The sequence below is a fragment of the Apteryx mantelli genome, chromosome Z (assembly GCF_036417845.1).
Source record: "Apteryx mantelli isolate bAptMan1 chromosome Z, bAptMan1.hap1, whole genome shotgun sequence".
NCBI lineage: Eukaryota > Metazoa > Chordata > Aves > Apterygiformes > Apterygidae > Apteryx > Apteryx mantelli.
The window spans coordinates 39810839-39826302 of record NC_090020.1 but is presented as its reverse complement, the minus strand read 5'-3'; the positions used below and the strand labels follow the sequence as shown (position 1 = coordinate 39826302).

Here is a 15464-nt window from a genome sequence, read left to right as displayed (position 1 = left end):
ACATCAGGTAAAGCAAAGCCCTAGTAACCTTCCCAAATAAAAGACTATTTAACAAGTAATTGACATCTATCAAAAAAAATCTGTAGCCTCAGATGATGGGGAAAAGAAGGCTTTTCTTAAATTATTTTTCCAACTAAACCTTTAACAAGGATAATCAATTCTGTCCTTAAAAATGAATTCTTTAACCTTTTATTTCTATAGCTATATCCATTTAAAAATTCTTCAAGATTTAAGTTTGCATCAAGAAAATACAAACAACCGTTAGTGTTGATATAAACATTTCTGTCTTAGTTGATACTCCTTTAAAACACAGAATTAAAGGAAAGTCCTCTAAAATGGGCCTTTTTTTCCCCCCAGATGTTATTTTTTCCCATAAATTTGATGGATTTTGGGAATTGATGAACCTTGATTGGGGTTTCCATTGCAACGCTAGCTTTAATAAAACTAGACCTAGTTTTTCAGTCTAAATCAAGAAAGCTATTTCCCTTGAGCTTTTCCTTTTTGATATTCTTTGTTTTCACCCTTGACCTCTACCTTTCCTCTCTCCCTCTTTTAGAGCAAAACTATAACCTGTAATCTTTCAGTCACCCTGAAGGCCAAAGAGCCCTTCACTGTTCAAAATTTTTAAACAGAGGTTTTCCTTGTGCTTTTGGGATTGTCTCTTGTCACCCGTAGTTCCAGACTAGTAGCTAGTTACTACCACATCAGTAATAATTTGAATGAATTATGAATATGCCCTTTGGGGTGAAGAAATGTTAAGTTCCCACTGATTCTAAAATATGAAAAGCTGGATATCAAGCCAGACGTTGGTCTTACACAGGCTTGTCAGTCCCAAAACCAAAAGCAGATTTTTGCAATGTAACCCAAAAGGCCAAAAAAAAAAAAAAAAACCCAAACAAACAAAAAAACCCCACCCACACCCCCTTTTTATTAAGCTGCTATTAATCTGTATTAGTGAAAACGTGCAGTCCAGCAATAGAGAGAGCCCCTCATTCACCACACTGTACAAGATAAGCAAAATTTATGAGCGTAACAAACTAGAAGACCGTGGCTTGTCCTAACCAGTTAAACTGTATACAAAATTGTCACAGAGTGACTGTGAGAACATCTTTAAGTAAGTGGTTTAATCCTTGAGTCACATCAGTTAGAGATAGCATTGCAACTGTGTTTTCATTCCTTCCTCCCGTGCTATTTATTCAGTAAGAAACCACTTGCACACATACACACTTTCTTCATTAGCAGGCATCCCTCCTCCCCCTCGCTATCTGCAAACCCGAACACCACATGTTGCAAGTATTTTGTACTGGAATGGTCTCACTTCTAAGCAATCTGCGGCTATTGTGATTTTGCTTTTGAGCAGTAAATGCTCAAAACTGTTGCTTTTCTGAAAGCAGCTCCTTCAGCGTTCATAACCTCACCGCTTGAGCAGGCTCAGTTTCATGTTCAAATAGCTCCAAGCCAATGTTTCCAATCTCAATTACCCGCCTTCCTTTTTCTGTGCACCCTCCCTGCCCCCATATGCTCGTTTGCAAAAGGGATAATTTTCTGTGTGTGTACAAGCAGTGCAGGGAGTCTTCCTCCGCAGCAGTCTGGCAAGATACAGCTTTTTATGGGAGCGTTGTCTGGAATGTGTTAAGTTTTTTTCACTCTCTGCCTTGGGTTATACCAAGATAGTTGCACTCCGTCTTCTCACTGAGCTGTACAAAGTGGCATTTGCCAGTTCCCTTCAGACAAGCTGGCTGTTCCTGCCCTGGCTGAATAGATACTTTGGATATTCTTGGACAGTTATGTCACTCAGCTGTGGCTATGCTCTACTGAGCACTGCATCTGTATCCACAAGGCTGAAGCAACAGGACCAGCACTAGGTGATAAACAAATTATGCCTTGCTCCACACAGTACATATACACAGCCATACAATAAGCAAAGTCATAGAATGAACACTACAGCACGTATATGTTCAGAGAAGAAAGCTGACATTTAAAAATTAAATTTAACATTTAACATAACAGCAGCATCTTTACACGTTTCCTAGGTGCTTTTCTTTCAAGAGTCTGCACAGTCTTAAAAAAAATCTGCTGACCTGAAGGGACAGTGTTGGGAAGGAAGGGGAGAGGAGAAGCAGCAACCTGCCTTCTCTGCTGCATATAAAAAGCCTGGAAAGTAGCAGTGGTTCTGTTTTTTTCCTCCCCTTTTTCAAGTTTTTCCTGTTACAGATCTTCACTACTCTGTGATACCTGGACAAATAACTTCAAACTTAAATTAGTGTTAAAAGGAATGACTAACTGAACATTTCTGGAAAAAGGAGCGCTTTGTTAAAGAATCCAAATTAAATTGGAAGAGGTCAAAATATCCCCTCCTGACATATAACTCTGCCAGCAGGGAACACCCAGGATCTATTTCGCATTTCTCCTTCCCTAAGAAGGTTTCTATGGACATGATTTATCTACTGTTTGCTGTGAGCTAAGAGCCTGGAAAGGTTTGGTTACCATAGCTCAGCTGATTCATGGCAACTCATTAAAGCCACATCAACTCAACCACGTACCTGGGTCATAAGAGTCAGTCCCAAAGGCTTAAAACCACTTTAAGGGGATTCTGTTGATACACAGGGGTTTGCCTTTAACATTACTATTTGTTTCAGTTGTTTTAGATGAAAACAGTATCAAAGAGACAACAAGTAGTAGTGCAATTTGGAAACTGAAGGCTGGTACGCATAACAGTTCCTTGGCCAGGTCAGAAACGGTTCCCTTTTTGGTTCTCTGAGCACAAACATTTTGCTGCAGTTGTGTCATAGCCGTAAAATACATCAGGATGAAATTCCTGCCATACTGGCTCAGACCAAGCAGTCCACCCAGCCCCCTAGCTTGCCTCTAACAGCAGCCAGCGCTGAATGTTTTGGAGAAAAGTGCAATAAGCACTGCAGGAGCCAGTTACAGGACAAGGTCAGAATTTATATCCCTAGACAAGCACATACACCGAACAGATAAAAGTTAGGCATATCAGTGAAGCGACCGGTAAGGCCCCGCTTACAAAACCTCAGTGCACCTACTGCCAAATCCCTCTCACGGTCCAAATCCTGTAACACCAATCTCAAACTTTTCGCAGACCCTCTGTTTGCATCCAGCAGTACAATCTCCCAAACTCCTTTTGTAAAGGCAGATTTGCCACAAGAGCCCAGCAGAGGTTTCCATGCAAGCCTGTCTCCCCACTGTGAGACAGGGTCTGTTTCTGCTTTGCTACAAGTTTGTGTGTGGCACATAAGAGGGGTCAGACTCAAAATGCCCTAGGAAATAAAATGAGACAGTTGAGGGCTATAAAGAATTCGGTGCCTTGGGCTTCCTTAAGTCCCTTGACTTACTGGGACTGCTATCTCAAGCAGCAGAAGGAGGAACAATAAAACTTAACATTTAAAAATAGAAAACACGCATATGTCTAGACATTTTCTGAGCAGACTGCATTTTGATACTGACGGATGTTCATACGGGTCAGCAGACGACTCACATGAGTAGCAGAGAGCTGGATTTCAGGTGTTCTCTTAAGGTAGTTGGCCAAAAAGGCCACCTCCTCCGTGAACCAATTCTCTCTACCACAGATGTAAGGAAGCCTCATTTCTGAACTTCTTCAGTGCTTCTCTCCCATAAAAATCCCCACTGCCTTTACAGCTCCGTGCTGGATATGGGAAAAAATACCAAATCGCTGCTCTCCCTGTGCAGCAAGTTAATGTTCTGCATTGCTCAGAAAGGAGAGAAACTAAGTGCGCTGAGCTTGAAAGCTTATCTGTTTTTTCAACTGTATCACTTGGTTTAATAAAGCATATTACCTCTCTCTATAAACCTTGCCTGAACTTAAGACGACAGCATTGATTTAATCATGTTTGTCTGAATTTCTATGGTTTATTGTAAGGTTCTTTGATAAAAGAGATTAGAAAAACAAAAACAATTTTCTCTAATTTCTGCATTTGTTTACTTACGTGTTTGACAGTGCTTTCAACATTACAAGTTTCATTGTTTCATCATGCCTTTGTATTTGTGAAAGTAGGAAAATGTGGTTGTTAAACCACAAAAAATGCTAAGGGGAATCACAGGCAGTCAGACTACTTCTGATTCTTTTAATTCTATACACACATAAACGCCCTTACACACATGTACGAACACATACAGAACTAAAGAGATTTCAAACCGACTGTATTCTTTTAAAATACTTTTTGCAAAACTAACACCACATAGTCAAAAGCAGAGAGGAATCAAGCTCAGCTCTGTGCAATAGGTATGTTTTCAAAACAATGTCTATGCATACAAAATGCAAACACAGCAGGCGGGGAAATCCATCCATGACAGGTAGCAGCATGCCTCCGTGTAAATTATGTCTCCTCCTTTCCATTGGAAATTTCTGCAAAATAGTGTCAGGACTGATGACAGTACCCATCTGGAAGACCCCAGCACTGATGCCATCAGATTTCTGAGATCTGATATAAAATTACAGCAACCCCCAGATTCCCAGTTCTCACGTTTGACAGCCAGCCTCCAGTTCAAAAGCCAACACGCTAACACTGGCAAGAGAACTCTTTAAAAATTATAATTCATTTCTCCATTATTTATGGCCAAACAGCAATGGCAAGATGTACCCAAACCGCACAGAGAGGAAGGATGTCAGCGCAGCAACGCGAGAAGCCAAGCGCAGCGTGCTGACAGCTCGCCCTGTGCACAAAGGCAGCAAGGTGACGGATGGCTGTCTCCTCTGCCGTCTTCAAGCAAACAAGGCATCAGCAGAACAAGCGCTCCTCACCACTGCAAGCTGACTCCACTACCAGATGCAGCACCAAAAGCAGGACATGACCCCGGGCAACCGAGTGTGAGAAACAAAACAAAACCAAAAAAACAAGCTCTAAGCAATTTAGAAAGTTGGTTGGTGGTTTCCCCTTTTTCTGGGTCATTTTTATTTCCTCCAGGCAGTAAGAAACAATTACTGCTCTCTTCAAAACTGCTTTCCCAGAAGATAATTACACCATTTAGCAAGTACCTGATTCTAGATTAACCTTATTTCTCAATATAGAAATACAGACTTTTAGCAGTTGTTTCCCAGAAAAAACACAGAGTATCAGAAGAACCAAACAAGAACACGCTCCAGCAACACTACCAAGCTGCTTGATGTAATGGATTTTTACTGTTACTGAATAAGAGTTTATGGTATCAAATATCTGCATCAGCTGCCAGCTTTTGGGTTGACTTGCCGATCAACTATTTCTCATTCCACTACTACAAGGTAGCCTCAATCAGTTTCTTCATTTCTCCCCGCCACCATTAGCACCACTTTGAGTACATACCAAGTCATAGCCAAACAAGGATGTTACGCAGAAGAAAATGCCTCCTGTGCACGCACATGAAAATTAAGCAGTATACAACTGTGAGCAGTGCAACTGAGAAATGCCCACGTGATAACCAGCCTTCTCAGTTAATTATATTAGTAAAACCACAGCCATGGTTAGTTGCAAAGCCCTGTAATAAAATGTGACAGACTTCAGATGCCAGCTTCCCTCTACACATCTTAAGATTGAAACACTCCGGGAAAAACAGTCTGATTTATTAAATCCACTAATCAAATCAGCTGCATAGATTGGCATGGCATAAATGAGCTGTAGTAGTAATGCTGTCTTTGATCAGCCACAATTTTGTCTGAAACTCAACGCTTTTTTTCCCCCCCCCCCTTTGGACTGATTATCTTAAAAACATGAATAACAAAACCAAACACCATCCTTCTTATGACCTTGGAGAACAAACACAACAGAACGCAACAACTTGTTTAACATTCCTAAAAGAAAACCAGTTATTTCAGATCCCCAAAACCTTTGCAACATGAATTCCCAAGTACGCACCTTCTCTTCTGGAGAGCATGGATTAGATTTAGTAATGAGTTCTACATAAACTATCTGATTTTGTCTTCCTCTGCGGACTGCACTGTTCTTATTATAACTCTCATTGCCACATCCTTTCGGTATTTGCATTCCTGTTGCCAGTTACGGCAGTGCACGAAGGCTGCCCAGCACGCACACAGGGCTCATAGCTCCCATATGCTACAGGGTGTGCAGACATCCTCCAAGCATACTCTAATTGCCTCATGATCCATCTCGCAGAAGGGCTAAATGGTTCAAATATTGCAAAACACAGGCTGAGGGCAGCAATTCTCGCAACTAGAACCATTTTACCTTAAAAAAAGCCATCACATATCTAGATAGATAGATATCAGTTTGCATGTGTGTTTTATTAGGCCTTGGAGAGCAGTGGAGGGGGGCGAATACGAATGAAACATATGGGCATCACAAAAGAAACGCATATTTCAGTTGGACATTATGAACAACAAGATGGTTTTAGATCTCAATTACAATGATTTCAGTTAGAGTATTCTGGATTTACACCAATTTAGCAAAGGTCATGTTCTGGCCTAATTAAAGTCAAAATCATAACTGGGGAAAATGAGTATCTGATAATCATCCTTCTGTTAAAGATAAATAAAAGACCCATCTGCACCCTGCTTTCTAAAATTTGGCAGACACGGCTTCATGCAAGCTGCTATATAGCTGCTTTCATGAACATATCAGCAAATCTGAAAACAGCTAAATATATACATGCATGTGTGCTCCAAACGTCAAAACTAAATTAAAATGCAAAATTGATCATTAGGAAGTCATTTTTCATAATACAGAGTGAACTGAGAGCACTGGTTTGGGGGGGGAAGTAGAGTAAAAGTAATGACATTTTCTTCAGTAAAGCAGGGTCTCAAACAGTAACATTTCTTTGAGAGAAAATCATACCTATTATCTTCAGTCTGTTAAACAATCTACACTCTACCTATATCACTAGAGCAGCATTTTAAAATCCCATTTTGTCTATTACTGTAGCCACTCACACCTGTGGCATCACTACATGCTATTTGTAAACAGGCACATTCAAAACCATTTCACTCAAACCTGTCTTCACTGCACCCTCAGCTGTTTCAGAAAATTGTTTAGACAAACTGGGAAAAGGTTAAGGGAGTTAATTTCCATTAAATAACACGAGCTTTTAAACTGGTAGAGTGCTGAGAAAATGCTAACCGGAATGTCATCCTGGCCAGAACGCACTTCTTTAAATACTTCATTGCTGGTGCCAAACCTTTAACAAGGCCGGCTTCTTAAATTCAGTGGGGGTCAGAAGTTTAGTTTATTCAGCAAGAATAACACTATTAACAGCTACTGCTCTTTCATGTCACCACAGTTAACGCCCACACATTCCAGCACTGGTTAATACAGGCCAGTCGAGGAAGATTGGAGCTGCTAAGGGCAGTCATCTCTGCAGGGATATTTTAAAGCAGAATTTATACTGTGCTTTAAAAACAATCTAAAAGGATCAATCTACCTTATGAATCTGCTGTAGACATAGACAGAGAGAAAGATGGATGGATGAGAGCATATAAAAGCAAGTAAATCTGACTCTCTATATTGATTTTTGAGAGGACAGTGTAGAGCACTTTGGTGAGGTCTTATATATCACTGGAAAGGACCAAATGCCACTGTGCATATGCCTGAAGGATGTCAGGATTTATCGTGAAGCAATGCACCGCTGTATTCTTTCATTATGTCCTTTCCTAAATAACCTTGTTTTCACGGCTGGGGAAGGTAGACCACTGCAAATTAAATACTCCTCAGTACAAACAAGAGAAAACAATTGCAGGAGGACTCTCGAGCAGCTGTAACTGGAGAAATGCATCACTATTAAACCAAAAATTGCAGAAGCTTAAAGTACACATGCAGTATTTTTAGCATTAATGGGAGAAAGATGGTATTTTAATAATGAGCTTTTGAAAACCAAAATGGAAAAATCTGCATATCACAGCATAAACCTCTTTCTCCTGACTTTGTTCTAAATCGCGGCCAGTCACTGGGGAGCGTTCCCCAAAGTGCCCCAGCATGCCTGCTTGGCCAAACGCCGCCCAAGGATATTCAAGAAGCCAGCCCGGTTTAGCTAGCACTTCTTCACCAGATGGAACGTTTCTCTTTGAACACGCATGTCTTCCTCTTAAAACATGTTTCAAGCAACCAGAATGCAAACAAAATAAACACAACATCAAATACAGTTTTTAAGAGGGCTCTAGGACCTCTGTTATTGTGTAATGGTGACAGTTTTGATCATAGGAGCTGAGTTCCAAAATTATTCAGCTTTGTATGCTTTCACCTAAACTCTTCATATAGCCACTCCCATCCTTATATTCCCCTCATGTTGTACATTTAACTAAGATCCTTCTGTTTAGCATATTTATGCTATTCTGCTAGCTATTTCTTAACACGCTTTTCTCAATATAGTGACAGAAAACAATTCTGTTTTGAATTGGGGTTACCTGGCAGGTCATTTGGAAAATCTGATTGTTTAAATTAAAAGTTGTTGGTTTTTATAGAAGACAAAGCTCACTAGCTTAGCTATAAAGCTGTGGCTGCCATCGCAAGCAATGGCATCCCCACAGCTTAGCGAGGCGCCAGTTAGCGTCCAGGTAGATACAGCAAAGTCTCCTCATTAACATATCTAACAGACAAGCCTAATGAAAAAACAATTTACCTTCTTCAGTTTCATGCCACACAATTCCTTCCAAGTTCACGCTGGTCCCAGGCTCACAGGGTCCAAGGCATTCGGGTTCTGTTACTACTCCAACCTCGCAAGTATTTACACCCACTGAACGAGTCCGTACCAAAAGCTGCTCGACTGGTGCTGCAATATTGGATGAAGATGGGGAAAAGTAGGAAGGCAGAATCTGAGGTGTGATACTGCTGGAAATCGGAGGTGGAGGAGCAGGCACTGTAAACAGGGGATCAACCTGAAAACAACAGACAAACTTACTATAATGGTGCTGTGAGAGTTCAAAAAAAAAAAAAAAAACCAACCCAAAACAAACAAAAGAAAACACAGTTTGCTTAGACTGCATTTGTGTATGTAGGGATTTGGTGTATTATGGGTGATTTCAGTCTTAGGAGCTCATCTTTTTTTTTTTTTTTTTAAACTGTCAGCCCAAATGCTTCACATGAAAAATTAAGCACAAAAAAATCTATTATGCTAAACAAGGCAAATTGCTAAGTTTCTACAAGACTTCCCTGTTGTCATAGACTGCTAGCATGAAATAATAATAAAAATTAAAAAAAAGGATTAAAGCCACTTTTTTCTTGGCACTGACAAAGACTGATTTGTGAATGGAAATTAATTTTGCAAACTGGGAACTGCGTTTTCTATTTAGAGAAAAACATTTAGAAAGACAGTACAAAGACATATAAACGTCATTTTTTTTCCTGTGCATCATAGAAAAAATAGCACTTGGAACAATTCTAATATCCATATGCCATCAAACAATCTCTTGTCATCCAATCATTTAAAATACATTAGGATCACCCACCTAACAGCTTACAGATAACGTTTACATCTTTCTACCTGCAATAACAGATGAGGACTTTTACAAGACTCTATCCACTCCATCTAATTTCTACAAATTTCTAAAACATGTATGTGGAAGAACACAACTTGCCAGACAATCAGCCTGTATACAGACAGTTCACATAGCGACATGATCTACATGTGAATTGAAGAAGTTACAGGTCTTGCACGGCTTCCAATATACCCAGGAAGAGATTTTCTGTATACAGGTTTGGTGCTGAAGGTGCTCAGTATTTTACTGTGGCCACAAGGTCCTTTGTCACATGAAAGATTCAATGAGGAATGTTAAATGAGGGGAAGAGCACATCCACTTAAGTAGCTGGCAACCCTCAGTACCACCTTCTTGTCCCTGCCACTTGGGGAATCCTCTCTCGATTCTTTACATACCAAAACTCATGTTTGTTTGGTCCATTAGATCACAGGTTTCACACCAAGAAATCCTTCTTCAGTCCAAGGATTTAAAAAAATAAAATAAAATAAAAAGGCACTACCTGCTTTCAAATAGATGATGAAACACCTTTAAGTCTATGCAGCTTTTCATTCTGGGCCCCTGCAAGAAGGCCCAACAGAAAAGACAGGCTGTCTCACAGCACACTGCGACCTAGGGTTCTTTTAAGTGTATCTTAATGTGGCTCAAAGTTAATTTTGCTTTCTTTTAAAGCAAGGTTGGCAAATAGGCAAAGAGAGGAAAGGACTGAAGGGTATATCCTTGGGTCACATACTCTTTGTAACACAGATCAGATCACTTCATCATGTGGCCACTTTTCATAATGAGAAAACGAAATGGAAATCTAGAATCGTAAAGAACTTCCTTAAAATAGCAAATGGCCCTTCTAACTGTGGATCCCTTTTCATTCTTTTTCTTTAAGCATCATTCATACCCTTCTCACCTGTGCACCCAAGCCTAAGGGTGCTAAATATATATATATATATATATATATATATATATATAAAGTTCTGTATGATCATTTATTTTCTGTCCTACCTGGCCATAAGCAAACACTAAAATAAATAAATAAAAAGCCTGAATTCTGATTTTGATTACACTAGAAGTGCAGTGAAAAGGAGCTATAATCAGATTCTTACCAAACCTTTTTCTTGCTTTGTTTTTAAATGATGACTAAAACAATTTTTAGGCTAGGAACAGAAAAAAGGCAAAAAAAAAAAAGCGCAAAACATGAATGTCAAAGCACCATTAAGACCAAAGGTCTGCTAACGCCAGTGGCACTCTGCTGAGTAAAGCTGAGTTACGGTGGCATAAAAACGATGCAGTCGAGCAATGAATCAGACTTCCTATCTTTCTTCTGCTCCCCACGCCACCACTCCTGCAGGGTTAGGCAGGGCACGTGCAAGGCCACTTTGCGGAGCAGGCAGGTCAAACATCAGCTGAGCCCCAACAGCAGCCGCTTCTTGCAAGATCTCCTGAACGAAGTAAGCCTGACGTATAACCCTGCATGTGCCTAGCGGCAGGGGACATTGGTTTGGTGCCCCACAGTTGCTGGCTGTTGGGGGCCAAGGGGAGGCAAACAGCTAGGCGGCCCTGAGCCCTGTCAGGGCAATGGAGGCAACACGTACCCCCAGCAGAGTTTAGAGGAGCTCTCCGCATATGCTACCTCAGGCCAGAAGAGAGAACGGGCAGCTAAATGGAGCCCAGGTGCCCCAAAAGCTAAGCCGCGTACCTTTACAAAACGAAGCAAGGCTGAAGGAACGGCCTGCTGCAGAGCTTGCATGCTGCTTTGCAAACCTGGGCAAAAACTCGCGGTACCCAGCACTCTGCCATAAAACACGCTCGTCCCAAAGCCAGGGGAAACCAACCAAACACTTGCTGTTATCATGCTAAAACAGCAAACATTTTACCTGACTGTAGACGAAATTGGCAGATGTGGTCTTTCGCTCTGCAAGTATTATAAACAGGGAGGGGGAGCCAAAGAAGAAAGCCCAGCTCTGACAGCATCCCCTGCTAAGTTCTTTGTTACAAATATTTGTACTTAGTTCTGGTTTATTTTGACTTGCTTGTACATGTTCATGTTTTCCACTAAAATCACTCGGAGCAGACAGGGCCAAGAAAGTGGCTATTGCAGCAAAAGGGATCGTTAGGCTGCCAAACCAGAACACTAAGGTTCGGTCACAAAGTAAGTGGACACTTACTGGCGCTAAAGTTCACGTTTGCTGTGCAAGTATGACCTCTCTCGTGAGAATAAATATGCAGAGCTTAAATATCGCTCCAGTTTCCCCTGCTTTAAAATTATCCCATCTTGTTGGATAACCAGACCATTGGCACAGCAAAGCAGTGGCTCTCAGGGATACTGGAGGGACACCGCTGCTTTCCCGCATCCTCCGAAGGGCACTGATGTAAGCAATTAGCAGCCAAGAGAGAGGCAGGAAGGCGGCCATCTCCAGTGGAAAAAAGGCACATAAGTCTAAACATCTGGTGGTGGCAGTCTGTCAAACTGAGGAAAGTTAATGTCAAGAACAGACGCTCTGCAGTTTCTCACTGTTATTTTTGCATGATTATTCCCAGGTGCTGGTGCACGCCAAGCAGTAGCCTGGCTATTTATCACACCAGAGGTTCCAACAGGAGGACGACAAGCTAAACCCAAGCAAGGTTATTTACACAGATACTCTCTTAATGCACATAATCAAAGGGCTCCCAAACTGACGGAAACATTCAAGTGATATTTTCTTCATTCACCCCCTTTCAAGGGCTTTTGAGAGCTGCTTAGTACTGAAGGCTACAAGGCGGGAGTGTTATCCGGGGCAGCACTCCACCGCCGAGGGTTTGATTGCATCAGGCAGCAATGGTTCCCGGCAGTGGAAAGCACGACCAAGGACAGGAAGCGCTCCATGGAGCACCCCTTGCTCTGGACAGGGCACAGAGGCAATTTGGTGGCTGCATGATGTTAGTCTGTAGGTGGGAGAGAATATGGAAGAGAGAAGACATGTCGCCCCAACCAGGAAGAGGCAGGAAGTCTTTCTAACAAACAGGGATTTCCTGCAGTTACTCAGGCACTTTAATTTACACACTCAAATGAAGTTCTTCTCAGGAAAGCTTATCTTCCCGATGCAATGTAAGCTTTCTAAAGATGCATTTGAAAATTAACATTTTGTGGCCTTGGTAAATGATTTCCTGACAACCAGGGAGGAGTTGGTGGATAATGCTGAGCTCACGGCAGAAGGGACACGGATTTGAGCAGACTTCCTAGGTCAGAGCGCCCGACATCATACTACCGCCATCAGCCATATCCTAGTCCCCTTCTTGCAAGGGTAGAAGAGCTTTAAGTGTTTATGGGACAGTCTCTCACCTACTCTTGTGGAAAACCCCCAGGAATGAAAGAAGAGTGGTAACCCAGAAACCCTCATGACCTTAATTTGCTATGGTACTAATCTGACCAAAAGGGGATTAGTTTTATCATTTTACTCAAAATAACCTCATTTTTCCCAGATACTTAAACAGATGGCTTTTGATCATATTACCAAGTGGATGTACTCTGCATATAGGTATTTCATTCATTTCAACTTTGAAAACTTTCCGAGGGTGCGTATCTGAAGTGTGAAATGTTTTTGCCACAAATCACAAAATGCAAGCTAAATAACTAATAGCTCCCAAACCGCCTGGCAATGTGATGTGAACCAAAGTGTGCAAGCAGGTGTATAACTATAAAAATATATGTAGTTCCACCTTATTAGTGAAAATATTCCTTTGGCAGTGATCTCTGAAGGACAGGAGACAGAGCTACCAGACTAAGACCCAACAGGGTCATACACTCCTGCAGCGTCACCCAGCACATGGTTTTGAAACGCACACGCCATTTCATCCATGTACCATCATACAGCTCAGACCAAGGCAGAGGAGCAGGTTCAAAGCTTGGGACAGCCCCTTACAGAAGGGCCCTGCTTTTTAAATTGAGAAAAATAAGCACTGCCAGCGGGAACATCTGTAGAAGGAATGCAGAAAGAAGACTATCCCAAACCTAGTATGGAATATACCTAAAACCAAAATGTAACCATTTGCAAAACTAAGCCCTTCCTTAAGAAAGACTCCAGTGTGAGACAGAAAGGAATGAGAAACCTTCAGCCTTGAAACCAGCATCAACAAGTTCCTTAAAGTTACAAAGCAGTACTTCACAGAATCACTATATCTGAAATGAAAAGCAGGAAATAAAGGAATTCATCTCCACATGGAAGTGCTGCTTTTCTCCAAATTCCTTTACCAAGATTTTAGGGTAAAAGGGAGATTGACTTGTTTTTGTAGAAAGTATGCCCACCCTGTCTTCCCGCACTTCTAAAGAAACAAGGACCCCAGAAGACCTCATTCCAATCTCATTCACAGCACCACAAACCAGAAGTAATGCTAATGAAATCAATAAAACTACTTTGGAAGAAAACAAATGTGGAAGAATGTAACACGGAAAAAATGTCTGTGTCCTTGAAAACCTGTCTGTTTTTCCAGGCATTTCACTGATCCAAGAAAAGATGCCTCTTTTCCTAACGAACCTTGCCCCACAAAGAATTTATACATCTAAAAAATGAAGCTATCCACTCATATTCTACCACGTAATAAAAATGGCTCCTACAAAGAATCTCTCTTTCATCTGAAAAATCTCAATTTAAACTCAATTCAGAACTTTTTTGCATCTAAACTTATCCAAGAAGCCACCCAGGAGCATTTTGCCACCATACTTAACAGAACTGATGTTTAAAAAAAACCCAAAAAAACCTCATATCAGTTTTGAGATGAGAAGGGTTTAATCACATCCTTGAAATCTTTGGTCATTTTCTAAAGCCATTTTGTTTATTACAAGACATAAAGATATTTAGATGAACTAACTTTCTACATCAAATTAATGGGGGGAAAAAGATCACTGCCATGTTTGGAAAGGAGAAAAGAAACATTACATGATTTGGCTGTAGAAAAGAATTTTGATCACTAGATAGGCAAATCTACAAGTCTTATATTCAACACACAGAAAAGTCAGAGGAACTAAGGAGGTTAGTTTTTGTGATCCTCAGTTCAGTTGACCATAAGAGTTTGAATGTGAAGGAAGGATAAAGGAGATTCAGACTGCCTAAATTTCATCCACATTTTAGACTTAAGATCCTATGCCTGAGAGTAATCCAAAAAATATGCTTTCCAAATGTTGTAGCATGGACAAGAAACCTGAGATGTAATTATGTTCAACTGACTAATACAAGTAGCATCTACTTGGAGATTCCAAGTATTTCCTACTCTTAAAACGGACCTTTCTGCTTCAATCAACTGAGTAGTTAAAAAAAAAAGTCAAACAAAAAGACATTGCAAAAGAAACTGCTGCATTATTCTTTCAGTAAATCACTCATGTCTGGAATAATTTCAGTATTGTGCATACCTTGTTATTAAGCAAAATCTTCCACTTAGAACTCTTGCAATACTATTAACCTTTTACTGCAAGGAAAAGAGAAAAATTTTCCCCTTGTATTCAAGATCATCTATGCCACTCCAATCAACTGTGCAACCAGCAAACACAGTTCTGCCAACACCCGCTCTGTTGATAATTTCCTATTCCTTTCACATATAGATTTCCAGACCTCCTCAGACATTGTGGGACTATATCAGCAGCAGTTCCATAGATACGGTAATGATAATGCTCTTTAGGACAATAACAACATACAGTGATGATCACAATGAGAACTCAAATCTTTCAGCAGGGTCTAATGCAGATACAAAGGTGCTAAACTATTCCGAACATGGACTTTCAAGGGAGATCAATGTAAAACAAGAAAAACAACAGGCAAGGAGAATTCCTTGTTCTCCCTTATATCTTCTATTCTAGCTCAGATGCTTGGGATTTCCCAGAGCCATTCACCCATTTTAGTATGGGAAAGATTAGCATTTGACAGCTGCTGGCGATATCCTTCTGCCAAAGGTTGCATCTGTGAAAAACTGTATGTCAACTCTTAATGTTTGGCAGAGGCCTGGGAGGATGCCCAGATTACCACCTGCAAATTTCTAGTAAAAACATTTCTCCTCTCTCAGCCCA

The 15464-nt window shown here is 40.8% G+C and overlaps 1 protein-coding gene across 1 annotated transcript in view; it reads right to left on the bottom strand.

Annotated features, from left to right (window-relative positions):
* The window catches only part of ZNF608 (zinc finger protein 608), an 83347-nt gene that overhangs the window by 38455 nt on the left and 29428 nt on the right, over positions 1–15464 (bottom strand). Inside the window, exon 3 of the mRNA XM_067316065.1 lies at positions 8584–8839. Coding sequence (XP_067172166.1) covers positions 8584–8839 — 256 coding nt within the window. The remainder of the gene's footprint in view (positions 1–8583; positions 8840–15464) is intronic.